This window comes from Heterocephalus glaber, unplaced genomic scaffold (genome assembly GCF_053883595.1).
Source record: "Heterocephalus glaber isolate CG9 unplaced genomic scaffold, H.glaber_assembly_v1.0 deba00001610, whole genome shotgun sequence".
Taxonomy (NCBI): domain Eukaryota; kingdom Metazoa; phylum Chordata; class Mammalia; order Rodentia; family Bathyergidae; genus Heterocephalus; species Heterocephalus glaber.
Window position 1 is genome coordinate 39,296,401 of NW_028258381.1, and position 12,978 is coordinate 39,309,378.

Below are 12,978 nucleotides of genomic sequence, written 5' to 3' on the forward strand. Positions count from 1 at the left end.
GCGGCACAAGCTCACTGCCTAGAGGGCTGTCGCTGCCTGGCCTGGGGACTCAGGCCGCGTTTGCGAGGGTGTCGCCTCGTCCGTCCGCGTCGGCGCCTGGTCCCTGCCCGCAGACCGTGGGAGCAGCCCAGCCGGCCGACGCTCCTCAGGACATTGAGGTGGTTTGGGGACCTCGGTGCTCCCTTCCGGCGACCCCGGGACCTCGCGCTCGCGCCTCGGGGTCCGGCCCACGCGCCCGCCCAGCAGTCTGGCTCTCGGCGAGGAGCTCCCGGCCCCGCCCCTCCGTGACGCGACCCGGCTGGGCCAATCAGAGCCCGCGGCGAGCTCCCCACGCGCCGACTCGCCCGCCCCCTCAGCTTAAGAAAGGGCGCGCGGGCTGCTCCCGGCCAGACCGCTCCGCGGGGCGGAGAGAGGGTGTGCGACGGCCACTGGGCCTGACCGGGCGGTCCACGCGGCCCCTCGAGCGGCCAGCGCCCCGACGGCGCCCGTCCTCCAGCTTGCGGATGCTGAGTTAAGCGCGGCGGCGGCGGGATGTTGGCGCTACTGGCCGCCGGTGTGGCGCTCGCCGTGGTCGCCGGGGCCCAGGACGACCCAGCGCCCGGCAGCCGCTTCGTGTGCACGGCGCTGCCCCCGGAGGCAGCGCGCGCCGGCTGCCCGCTGCCCGCGATGCCCATGCAGGGCGGCGCGCTGAGCCCCGAGGAGGAGCTGCGGGCCGCAGTGCTGCAGCTGCGCGAGACCGTCGTGCAGCAGAAGGAGACTCTGGGCGCCCAGCGCGAGGCCATCCGCGAGCTCACGGGCAAGCTGGCGCGCTGCGAGGGGCTGGCGGGCGGCAAGGCGCGGGGCGCGGGGGCCACGGGCAAGGACACTATGGGCGACCTGCCGCGGGACCCCGGCCACGTCGTGGAGCAGCTCAGCCGCTCGCTGCAGACCCTCAAGGACCGTCTGGAGAGCCTCGAGGTAGCAACGCGCGGGGACCCTAGGGGTGACGCGCCGGGCTTGTGGGGTGGAGGATTCGGGAGAGGAGCGGGTACGCGGACTCGTCAGAGAGATGATCTGGGTTCAGGGTGCAAGGGGAAGGTCTCGGTCTTACTCTGGACCTTCCTTGCGTCGCCCCTCTTTCTCCCGACCTCCCTCGGGGTAACCCCCCAGCCCCTTCCCCGCGCGCGCCAGGCCTGCGCCCCAGGCTCACCGTGAACTTGCGGAGGTCCTGGCGAGTGAACCGGGACGGCCGAGCCAGACGCGAAACGCCCGGGGATGCGGCAGGGCAGCCGCCTTCCTTCCCCGAGAATGTCCACGAGCCAGGCGGGCTGTAGTTGGCTGTACCAAGGGCTGCGAGGGCGCCGCTGGAGGTCAGCTGCCCTGGGCTTCTGGTGGTTCCTTTTCACCAGAAAAGGCCGGAGGAGGTGAGGGCGGGGGCGCTAAGAAGAGAGTGCAGCGGAGTCAGCTCTGACCCCAAATGCACATCTAAGCACACCTCTCAACTTCCAAGGTGCTTGCCTACCGAGTGGGACCATCTTAAGAAGCCCTTCGCGGTTGCTTTGGGGGAAGGGATCTTATTACCGTCTCTCCTTGAAAGGCGTGCAGTTTGGAACTTTGAGAGAGAAAGCTTCAATTAATTTTCCTCTTTACTTCCCACCCTATTTAAGAAGTGTGGACATTTCTGTTAATAGCGTTTATCAAAATACCTATTAGCAAGACAAGGTTTGAATTACAGGTGGTAATTATTGCTAAATTGTTGGAGGGTTTCTTTTGGCATGAGAGCTAAATACAGTATTTCCAGCGTCTGTACATCCCATGAGTCATTACGATTACTAACACCTAACATTTCTTGAGTACTAAATATGAGTCAGGCATATTATTTAATATTAACTCCTGCAACAATGAACAGTATGAGGTGGGTTCTATTTTCTGCAATTCATAATTTGGAGCACTTGGACACCGAGTGAGGTAGAGAGCTTGCCAAGGGCTCATGGCTTAGGCAGCAGCAAGCTGATGACAGAGGTGTAAGAGAAACAGAAAGTGAAGATTTAGGAGGAGCATTAAAAACAAAGATTTCTGGAATTTAGACTCCTGGTGTTTTATGCCTGTCATTTCTCGGTGATATCTCTGCAAGCATGGTTATTTACCTTTGTGTCATTGTGGAACTTGGAGGCTGTTTTCATTTCTAGATGAAGGCGCACCAGCTTTGTGCATCACTAATTAACTCCGCAGGGAAAAAAAATTCTCCCTGTGTTTTGCTCTTTATCTGACAGAATTATGGGTGTCGGTTTAAATTTTGACTTTTTAGTTAGAGGAGAAAAGCAGCTTTTTTTTAAGAGAGGGGAAAATGAGATTCACAAGTTTCAAATATTGCAGCAAAGAAATTCTGGTCTGACTTTGAAATCCTTCCCTGAACAAACAAACCAAAAAAGGCTGAGCAGTGCAGTGCTCTCTTTGGAGCCACTGGTGAGATTTAATGCCGAGTGTTTGGAAGCTTCTCGGTGTGTGGTCGGGTCATGGGAGCTACATGTCACAATTTCCGTTCAACCAGCCTGAACATTTTTTCCTGTCTCGCATCCCCTCCTCCCTGATTACAAGGTCCAGCTCCGAACAAACACCTCCACCGCGGGGCTGCCCGGTGACTTCCGAGAGGTGCTCCAGCAGCGACTTGGGGAGCTGGAGAGGCAGCTGTTGCGCAAGGTGGCAGAGCTGGAGGATGAGAAGTCCCTGCTCCACAATGAGACCTCCGTTCACCGGCAGAAGACTGAGAACACCCTAAATGCGCTGCTGCAGAGGGTAACTGAACTGGAGCGAGGTACACAGTGCTGTGTTTGTTTGTCTGGGAGTGGCTTGGTTTCCATCCCTGTGGTCAGACACTGGATTTCAGTTTAGGGACAGCAGAGGGTCCATAGATGTTTGCGCAAATAATGAAGTTGACTGACAGTGGTCATCTCAGGAATCAGTCCCAGCCCCACAGGCATTGCCTACGGGAAAGCAAATGACCTCAGAACCACCTTGGACAAGCAGCCCGTCTCAGGCTTCCTCCTGTGTGGACGTTTCAGTCCCTTCTTATCCTTGCGGCAGTTTCTGTGCACCTTTCTCTTCCCTGCTTACACTAAAGTAGGTAAGTTTGTCTGACAGGAGTCAGAAAGGGAGGAATGAAGGGCTCTATTCACATTGTATTACCAACCCCCACTCAGGTGGCCTGAGTGTACAATTTTAAGTTTGCTGGAAGTGGATATAAGATTGTAATCTCAGGTGTGCTCACCTGACACAGGCAGTTTCTGAACACTCAGTTTCATGAATTGCTAGGAGAAAGTCCAGTGACTCTTGTAATAACATTGGTCCGGGAGGGCCAGATGGAGAAGAGGATGGGCTATTGTTCCATCCCGTGAGGCACAGGTCTCCTTCAACCCTTTCCTGATCTGTTCCTCCAATAAGGTCTGTCTTTTCTTCTCTGCCCTTCTCAGAAAAGGGTGGTGTGGCTAATCTGCCTTACATTCTCGAGTTTCCAAAACAGTTTCCTTCTGTCTGGCTTCTGCTGCTGGGTGACATCAGGGGACTCATTAGGTCTCAGAGCCTTCCCCAAAGGCAGAGCAGCTGCAGCCCAGGCTGCCCTCACTTGGCAGGAGGGGAGGGCAGCATCTTGCCACAGGTGAACTTGGGTCCCTCCACCAAGCCATAGCCATGGTGTATCTTGGCACATTTAGGCCATGGAACAGGCACTCTGTGGCTGTTTTGTGCCTTGGAAAGGATGGCCGTGGAGCCGGAGAAGAGCTTTGTCAGAGGCCTCAAAGGCTGAGCGCCTCACTCGGTGCAGTGGCCGAGTTGCCATAAGGTCATGGGTTGGTGGAGTAATACCAGGCGTTGTGCTGAGTCCTTCACTCCCAGAAAGTCCAGTTTCCCATGTCACTGGTAGGAAGAATGCCCAATTCTCAGCCAGGTGAATATCCTGAAGGGAGAGGGGCCACAGGGCCTGGGCCACTTGCTGGGGAGCTGCAGTAGCAAAATAAACCCACCAGCCCCACACGCCATTCTCTGTTCTCCGATTCAGAACCAATACGAGAGCCACAGCCTCACCTCATGCCCTTTCACAATGGCTTTGGCCACCAGGAGGTGGCACTTTGTGACTTTACCTTTCCTCCCCAGCCTGTCTACAGCCAGAAGGAAACAGGACCTCGGGCCCATCAGCCCTGGTTCTAGCACTGACTCTCTTCATCCATATTTCTCATGGAAAGCTCTCAGAGCTCCTCAGTCCTGGGAGGGGTGGGTGCACAGTGCCCTGGTGGCCATTCTGGCAGGTGACTGGCCTGGAGAAGCAGCTCAGTTACATGCTCTGCTGTCCTTTGACCTACTGCAGGAACTCTGGCATCTTTCACTGAGCCCGGTCAACTCTGGATTAATCTTTAAGGAAAGTGACCACTTGCTCTTGCTGAGCAGTTTGTTTTCTGGACGGTTGGGTTTATATTGGTCCTGTTTGTGACCATTGTCAAGGACGTGTAAGCGCCCAACCCCCAAGTGTGCTCTGAGCAGAGAATACACCAAGTTCCTTAAAGCGTCCAGCTGAGCACAGAGGAGGTAGACCTCAACTGTGTAGGAAGTGGGAGTCTTTGCGGGGTCTCTGGCCTGTGACCCATCATCCCAGGCCTGTTCTTGGCCAGCTGCCCAGGCTTCTGTAAGCCCTGCGACTGCCCTATGGCAGGTATGAGTCACAGATGAGGGACTAAAGTCACAGCCGAGTGATGCCTGCATTCCCTGCAGAGCTGGGATTGAGGGTGGTGACTCCCAAGGAAGAGTGAAGGCTCCTGCCCTGCTGAGCCAGGGGCTACTGTGAGCCCAGCAGACAGAGTCCAGCCCCTGCATGTGGATGCTTGTGCTCCCTGGCTCCCCAGGATGCCCATTTTCTTTGTTGTGAGACCTGTTCACTTGCACGGGCCTCCAGAGTCTAGGCCAGCCGGCCAGGCATGGCCCTGCTCAATTGCTGGGAGCCACATTGGCACTGAGAAGACCACAGCCCCTTCTCTGTAGCCCCAGGCTGCCCACCCTCTCCTTGGGTTTGTCCGCCACCTGCAGCTTCTGATTTATTGGTCAGGCTTTTCAATTCCTTAATTGGCTTTAACTAAGTTTCCTCTGAACCTCTAAGCTGTTTTATTCAAATAAGGAGCACCAGTCTTCAGGGTATGGACCCCTCCTCTGCCTCTCGGCTCTCCAAGCTCTAATGAAATCTATCTTTTGTCATCAAGCGAACAATATTACTGATACTGAGTCTTATTAAACTGGAAAGCCTGCCTACCTGCAAGCATAGAAGCCATTTCTCTTTATTAGATAATGATGCCTTCATTAAGGACATGACCATTTGCCACTTGAAGAATAAGTGCTAGTGGCTCTGCGTAGTGGGAAGAGGGACTTCCAGTCCCTGCTCTGTGATTTACTAGCTATGTGACCTCGGCTAAGTCACCTCACTTCTCTGAGGCTTGGTATTTCAACTCTAACTGGCAAAGCCAGGGGGTGGGGCTGCCTGTTTCTGTTTTTCTTCAGCCTGATGAAGGGCCTGCCCCTGCCCTTAGTCTGGACTGGCCTCTCCACTTTCTGGGTAGCCAGGTCTTTCTAGCCCTTGGGAGATGCTCTACAGCCCAGGTGCCTTGCTGTAGGAGGACAGGAGACTGCACAATCACAGGCACAAGCATACACTTGCTGAGAAGCCCGGGTTCTGGTGTCAGGGACATCTTCCAGAGAGGCTGGAAGGGTGATCCTGGGCCTGTTCTACCCGGAAGACCCTCCTCAGACAGACATGAGCCCTGGCCCCAAGGGGCTTACTCTAATGGAAACCGAATTTGGTTAACCAAACAACTGACCTTTTGTGGGTGCTTGTTGAATGAGTGAAGGGTGTTTGGGTGCCTTTGCTGACAGGATTTGGTCCCCAAATAAAAGGAAAGCTTTGGCAAACTTTGGAATCTGTGATAACAGGGACTGGCATTATTGAAGTAGTTTTGAACTTAAACAAAGACTGCATTGAAAGTTACTTAAATCCACTTTTGAGTTTGTTGTCCCGGACTTGGAAAGTGCTGTGCACATGTAGGTGGCCTGGGGAGCGGGAGTCCTTGCTGGGCCCAGGAGGTTCTGGAAGCAGGTGTGTTCACGTGAAGGGAGGGAATACCTCTGCATGGAGGTGCCTCCCTTTGGCCTGGGACGACAGCAACACAGTCTTCTCTTGGGGAAGAAAGGCAAATGGGGATAAAGGGGTTACGGCAAGAGTGTAGACAGCCACTTCTGAGTTATTCGTAGGGTCGAGACCTGGAGCCCAGCTCCTTGGCCTCAGTGGTGGCGATTATTTAGTATGACAAAGTGACATGATCTGACTGACTGACTTGGTAGGTGTTTACTAAGTGCCTGGGTCCTTGTGAGACTTTCCATCTCCAAGTCCACATGCTATGGATTCCAGACTCTGCTCCTTCACAGAGGCTGAGAGTTCAGGGAAAGATCTGAGGAAACAAGACCTGGCTGAGGAAAGATTATCTGGCTTAATGGAACAAGAAAATCAAACTTATCTCTAACCACTTCCTCAGTCTTTCTAATCATCAGATATTACTACAAAAATAGGGAGTATTAAGCAGAAAGGACCAGAGATCTTTCTCACTGGATTTAAAGTAGGCTCTTTTTCTGTTGTAAGAGACAGAACTAGTGCTGGGCATGATGGTGCACACCTGTAATCCTAGCACTCAGGAGGCTGAGGCAGGAGGATTGCATGTTTGAGCCCAGCCTGGGCAACTTATCAATGTAGCAAGGCTCTGTCTCAAAATATAAAATAAAGCCAGGCACATACCTATAGTCTTACCACTCTGAGGCATGAGGAATGGAAGTTTGAGACTAGCCTGTGCAACTTGACAAGACCCTATCTCAAAATAAAAATTTTAAAAAGGAAAAGACATGTAGTGCTGTGATAAAGCACTCCTGGGTTCAATCCCTAGTATCACAAAAATAAATAAAAATAACAGTTCTCTAACACATCAAGTACATTACCCACAGAGTAATCCTTTCTCCTACTTCCTTACCCAGGCTTCCTTGGGGCCTCAGACTTCCTGGTACCTCTTCATGGAGTCCTCACCCACAGACCTTTTCTCTGCCACCATTCTCCCTCCTGTGCCTCCCTACTAGGCCCTGCCCTTCCAGCAGTCACTTCTGGCCCTTCATCCACCACCTGCTGCTGGTTTCCTTTCTGCCTTCCCCTTCAGCATGTAAGCCTCTTGAAGGCAAAGACTGACTCTGGGACTGCTGGATTTCAGCACCCCGAACAGTGGCTGGCAGGTGATGGTGCCGTCCCTCTGGGCACTGCCTGAGTGTGGGGTGCAGGTGAGCCTTGCGGGGGTGAGGTGACCTAACAAGCTGTGCCTCTTCTCTCTGCCCAGGTAACAGTGCATTTAAGTCACCAGATGCATTCAAAGTGTCCCTCCCCCTCCGCACCAACTACCTGTATGGCAAGATCAAGAAGACGCTGCCGGAGCTGTATGCCTTCACCATCTGCCTGTGGCTGCGGGCTAGCGCCTCGCCAGGCCTTGGCACCCCATTCTCCTATGCTGTGCCTGGGCAGGCTAACGAGATTGTGCTGATAGAGTGGGGCAACAACCCCATTGAGCTGCTCATCAACGACAAGGTAAGGCTGCTGGGTGTAGGCCTGGGCACTGCGGGGAAGGGGAGTCTGCACCTGGCCAGGCTGGGACACAGCCCAGCCATCCCGGCCACAGGCTTTGTGCTAAGTTGGTCCCATTCTGGAGTGCTAGGGGAGGGAAGGGGAGAGTGGTAGAGCATGGAGATCCAATCAGTAAGTTTGGCCAGGAGGCAGCCGGGAGTCCAAGCAGCAGAGAGATGGGAGGAGCAGAGAGCAGGTCTCTGTGTGCAGGGGCTGGGGAGATCTTTGAGAGATCAGGTTTATAGAGATATAATTTTTACATACAGTGAAATTTACTCCCTTCATAGACATTTCAGCCAGTTTCAACAAATATATACAGTTGTGTAGCCAGCATCACAATAAAAATAGCAAACAGTGCCACCCTCTCCCTCCCCAAATTCTCTCCTGTAAATTCCCACCCCGGCCCATGCCGCTGTCCCCAGCCCATGGCCACTGCTGGCTGTTCTCTGAACCTAGAGTCTTGCTTTTCCAGAGCAAATGGCCCTTTTAATAAGCACCCAGGAACACGGTCTCCTCAGATCTGCTGTGGGCCTCCCAAAACCTCCAGCAGCCCCCACTTCAAAACTTTCCTTCCAGAGTGGACTAGCCGTAACGAAAGCACAACCCTGTGTCCTCTGGACTGCATTTCCTGGCTGCCCCAGCCGCCCAGGCTGTGCATGTGTGTGCGCATGTGCAGATGCACACAGCCCAACCCCCACTGGGATCTTCCCCACCTGCCCTGGGTGGAGTTTGTTTAAATTGGAAACGCTGTGGAGCCTGCTGAGGATTATTGTTCTAAATGACATGGTAGGACTTAGAGTCTTATTTTCCTCTCTGCTGAGACCTCTTGTAAACATCTAATTCCTGGAGGGAGGCTTTGGGTTGCTAAGAGACCAGTAGTAACAGTAGGGGCCCCTGGGCTGCAGCCAGTCTGCAGTTCTGTCCGTGGTCTGTGTGTAGCCTCCCCTCACACCGACACCCTCCAGCCTCCACCCAGGGAGAGGTCACCCACCCCGAGGCACAGAGGTCCCTGAGTGACACCAGGGACGCTTGGGAGAAGAAAAGATCCCTGCTCTGTTTTCCAAGGAAGCTGGTGCAGAAGAATCCTGACTTCAGATTCTCTGCAGAGAGCTCAGGGCCAGTGGGGAGGGTCACCTCTCATGTTAGCTCAGTCCTCAGCTAGGCTGGGACCATGAAGTGTCCAGTTCACGCCAGGGGCTCGTGCTGAGCCTGCTCCCTTCTGAGTGTCGCCCACAGCAGAGAAGGAGAATCCCGCTGGCAGAGGGGCCATGGGACTCGCAGGTGGCCTTCCACGCCAGGCGCCGGGGGTCGGGCACATCCTCATCTGCATGTGGCTGCCCACAGGTTGCACAGTTGCCCCTGTTCATCAGTGACGGCAAGTGGCACCACATCTGTATCACCTGGACGACGCGTGATGGCCTGTGGGAGGCTTTCCAGGATGGAGAAAAGCTGGGCACTGGGGAGAACCTGGCCCCCTGGCACCCCATCAAGCCAGGCGGGGTGCTGATCCTTGGGCAGGAGCAGGTGGGTGCCCTCCAAGGGGCTAGCCACTGGCCTGAAGGCTACCCGATGGGCATGACTCGTGCTGTCTCATGGGCTCAGGGCAGGTGCTGGGGATACGCCCGGCCCTGGTAGGGATGGGAGGCGGGGGGGGGGGGTAGGCAGATTCCAAAATCACATGCGACTCGGAGGGGTGGGGATGCCCCTGTGGTCATGAGGTCCTGTTGTCACTCAGGTGCCAGCTTCCTTCTGGGGCTGAGACTGCAAATCTCTGGGGTCTGCCTTTGCCAGGGGTGCAAGTGACTTTATGCTGGAGCTTGGTGTCCACTGGGTACTGGTTGCTGAGGGTCCTGTCTTTGATTTCCAGCGTAGGGCACTTAGGAAGTGCCAGGTACTCAGTCTGAGGGTACAGGAAGGAGAGAGGGAGACCTGGAACTGCCCCCGGGAGATGTACCATCTAGGTGAGGGGAGCAAACAGTTGTATTGGAAGTTTAAAGATTGCAAGTACTTTGGAGGGCTTGAAGTCTGGTCCTTTCCTAGCACGCTCCCCTCCCCTCTCCTCTTACTACTCCCCTAAGTGACTTGGAGTCAGGAGACATAGCGTAGTTCTAGCTTTGGGCAACTGTTCCTGTCTGGCCTCAGTTTCCCCTGTATAAAATGAGTGGTTTGAGTACAGCTGTGTCACAGGCCTGGCACACCCTGGAGTCTCAGAATCTATAGGATCTGATCAGAATAGGGAAGTGAGGAATATCCAGGCCCCACCCCCGTCTTCCTGGAGCATTAGCGTGTGCGTGCGTGTAGTGTGTGTGTGTAGTGCGTGCGTGTACCTCCCCTGATGGTGGATGTCCTGTCCCATTTCTCAGGACACTGTGGGGGGCAGATTCGATGCCACACAGGCGTTTGTGGGAGAGCTCAGCCAGTTCAACATCTGGGACCGCGTTCTCCGCACACAGGAGATCATCAGCATCGCCAACTGCTCCACAAACATGCCAGGCAACATCATCCCCTGGGTGGACAACAACATCGACGTGTTTGGAGGGGCTTCCAAGTGGCCAGTGGAGACGTGCGAGGAGCGTCTCCTGGACTTGTAGCCACCTTCTCCCTGTCCAGGAGGCCAGGAGCAGGCTGTTCCTGAGGGGGCTTCAGGGCCACTTACTCCCCAGTTGAACTTCGTAAAACCTCTTGCCCCAGTGGGTTGGACCCCAAAGCCTGTCCCCAGGGAAACTCTAAGACCGATGCCATGAGGCATCATTTGTCACCATCTTATTTGTTCCTTTCCAAGATTGTAGTTTTGGGGGTTAGTGCCAGAATCGCCTGGGTAGAAGTCCCAAGCCACAAGTGGGCAAACAGCTGACTTCCTGCTGGAGGTGATGTCCATAAGCCCCTCTCCTGTAAATGCTAGCGCAGCCCAGTCCTGCCTGTCCTCTCAGATCCCTGGTGTCCTGTGTGTGCCTTCTGTTTGTCCCTCGTGTGTAGAGTGCATTCCTGCTGTCAGCTGAGCACGAAGCAAAAACAGCCACCCCGATCTGCCAAGGATCTGTGCCCGTGTCCTGTGCATCAAGTCTGTCCCTGTGAGGAAGTCTAGCTGGTGGAGGGCTGGCTGCCCAGACAAACTCTGTCTTTCCCAAAGCAGGAGAGGGGTTGCTGGCTCCGAGGGGCGACCCAGACAGAGAAAGGCCACAGCAGCTGTCCCCTGCCCCTCTGCCACAGCTTCTTCAGACCCATGCTTTGAAGGAACCACTCATCTGGTGCCAAAAGTTCATATGCAGCTTCTACACGGCCTGGGGGCTTTATTTTTCCGCATCAGAAAAGAACAGCCATTAGAAGGCTCCCATTTTTTACATATTGCCACTGTGAGGAGTGTGTCCATTTTTAATCCATGTTGATGCCTGAAAGCATCTGTCCCCATTGACTGTTTCCCCCAAGAACGTTTAAGAAAATGAATGTCATTTGGCTGATGTTTGCCCAGTGACTCCAGGATGCTTAATATTTCTGTAATTTATTTTAAAGAGAATGTGATTAAGTGGGGAAATTTATAAAGCTAAATATTATATATTTTATTTTTCATACCTGTTAGAAGTGCGAATCTGTGGAAATTCCATTTGTAGGACCAAGTTGACATGCCCATTCTGACATTGTATGCCACGAGAACTCTTCTGAAGATGGAATTTTGATTAAAGTGCACTGGAAGTTGCTTCAGGCTTTGCTTCTCCCCACCTGGGGCCAAGGCGGGGAGGGGTATGGTGTTGCGGTTGCCAGAGCCTGACTCCAGTGGGCACATCCAGATGTGTGTCTGGAGGACTCAGGAGCTGAGGATGCATGGAGGAGGAAGTGGTCCAGGTGTACCCCATCCTTCCTCATGTCAGACTGGGAGTGCCCAGCAGGTTCTGGGTCCCCAGTCTGTCTCTTCAGCCAGACAAGAGGGCCCTGAGCTGCCTCAGGTGTGACACCTGTTCAGCACCTACTCTGTGCAGGTGCTCTTCACTGAGCATCTCATTTGATCTACCTGACAGCCCCCTGGAAGCGCTCGTCCTGATTCGCAGGTGAATGCACAGAACAATTAAAGCTGCCTTTGGCTCCTGTAGCCAGCAAAGGACAGACCCACGGTCACAACCAACCTATATAGCTCTGAAGCCTGCAGCCCTGTCCCTGCGACCACTTGGCCCTCCGCCTCTGCCTCCTGGTCCTTGGCTCAGGGGCCTCTTGCCACCGTAATCCTCCAGAGTTCTGTGTGCCTGCCTGGCCCTGGCTGGCATGTTGAAGCCCCCTCACCCCTCTTACCACCACTTCCATTTTTATCTTTTTACTCTGTCTTGGCAGCTGCAGAGTATAACAGTTTGCCTCCTTCCCAAGGAACAATGTCAATTATAATTAGGGAGTGGATTCTAATCTAGGGCCACCTGACTCTGTAAGCCAGTTGTACTTCAATACCAAAGCTGTGCTGGGAACTATAACCTAAAACCAAGACTGGTGGATCACTGTTAGCAATGTTGTAAATTATGATTTGGTAAGTCCTGAATGTCTCAGAGTTGGATAGAGCATGAAATTAGGCCAGGTGCCCTGCTTGGGGGCCTTTGGAGCCCAGTGTTCAGAGGCCAGTTGGACAGCAGTTTATTTTGAATGTCCTTTGTAATGAAAACACCAGGGAGTCAGACCGCCCCTGGAGAGGTGCCCAGGGAGGTTCCTCATTTCCTGTATGCAAACCTGACCTGATTCCCTGGCCCTGCCGCCCACAGGAGCAGACTTTTTACCCCCTAGCTGAGTCAGACAACTTCCTGCCGTTGAGGGGCCTGGAGCTCCTTACTCACCAGTCCTAGAGATGAGAGGACCCACCTTCCCTGGGACACAATACCCGACATCCACAACCTAAGGAGATTTATTTTGGCTCACGGTTACAGAAGTTCCAGTCAGTTCATGGTTGGCAGGCTCAGACACAGAAACTACGTGGGGGGAGGGCCTGGGAGGAGGACAGCAGCTCACAGCACACTCAGCTGCTGAAGATAAGTGGATGAATCCGCAAATGAGTACAGAACCGTCACGATCAATCTAAGAGCCCTGCCTCCGAGCACATGAGCGTTTGGGGGGCCATCCTAGATCTAAACCCTAACATCGCCTCTCAGCTGCATGATGGTGGTCTTCTGTTGGACATTTTACCTGCCTGACACAAAGCACAGACAAGAATCATCCATTCGGTCTGGTGAGTTCCTCATGCCTTGAGCCTCTCATTGGAATGAGACCCGTGGCCTCAGTTACCCGACTCGAGACCCTTACCATCTGTTTGAAGCTGGAAAACACCTTGATGGGGAGCTGGG

General features: G+C 54.1%; 1 protein-coding gene across 1 annotated transcript; it reads left to right on the forward strand.

Annotated features, from left to right (window-relative positions):
- Window positions 1–393: 393 nt before the first annotated feature.
- On the forward strand, window positions 394–11,360 carry Nptx2 (neuronal pentraxin 2). Its single transcript, XM_004840482.3, has 5 exons — window positions 394–957; window positions 2,578–2,794; window positions 7,386–7,630; window positions 9,011–9,190; window positions 10,030–11,360. Exons 1-5 carry the CDS (start codon window positions 532–534, stop codon window positions 10,255–10,257), a joined length of 1,296 nt encoding a protein of 431 aa, XP_004840539.1. The 5' UTR covers window positions 394–531; the 3' UTR covers window positions 10,258–11,360.
- Window positions 11,361–12,978: the final 1,618 nt, after the last annotated feature.

Excerpts from the sequence above, each read along its gene's own strand:
- Nptx2 (XM_004840482.3), top strand. The coding sequence starts at position 532 with ATGTTGGCGCTACTGGCCGCCGGTGTGGCGCTCGCCGTGGTCGCCGGG. Across the intron at positions 2,795-7,385 it reads GGTAACTGAACTGGAGCGAG|GTAACAGTGCATTTAAGTCA; the intron begins GTACACAGTGCT and ends CTCTCTGCCCAG. Across the intron at positions 7,631-9,010 it reads AGCTGCTCATCAACGACAAG|GTTGCACAGTTGCCCCTGTT; the intron begins GTAAGGCTGCTG and ends GGCTGCCCACAG.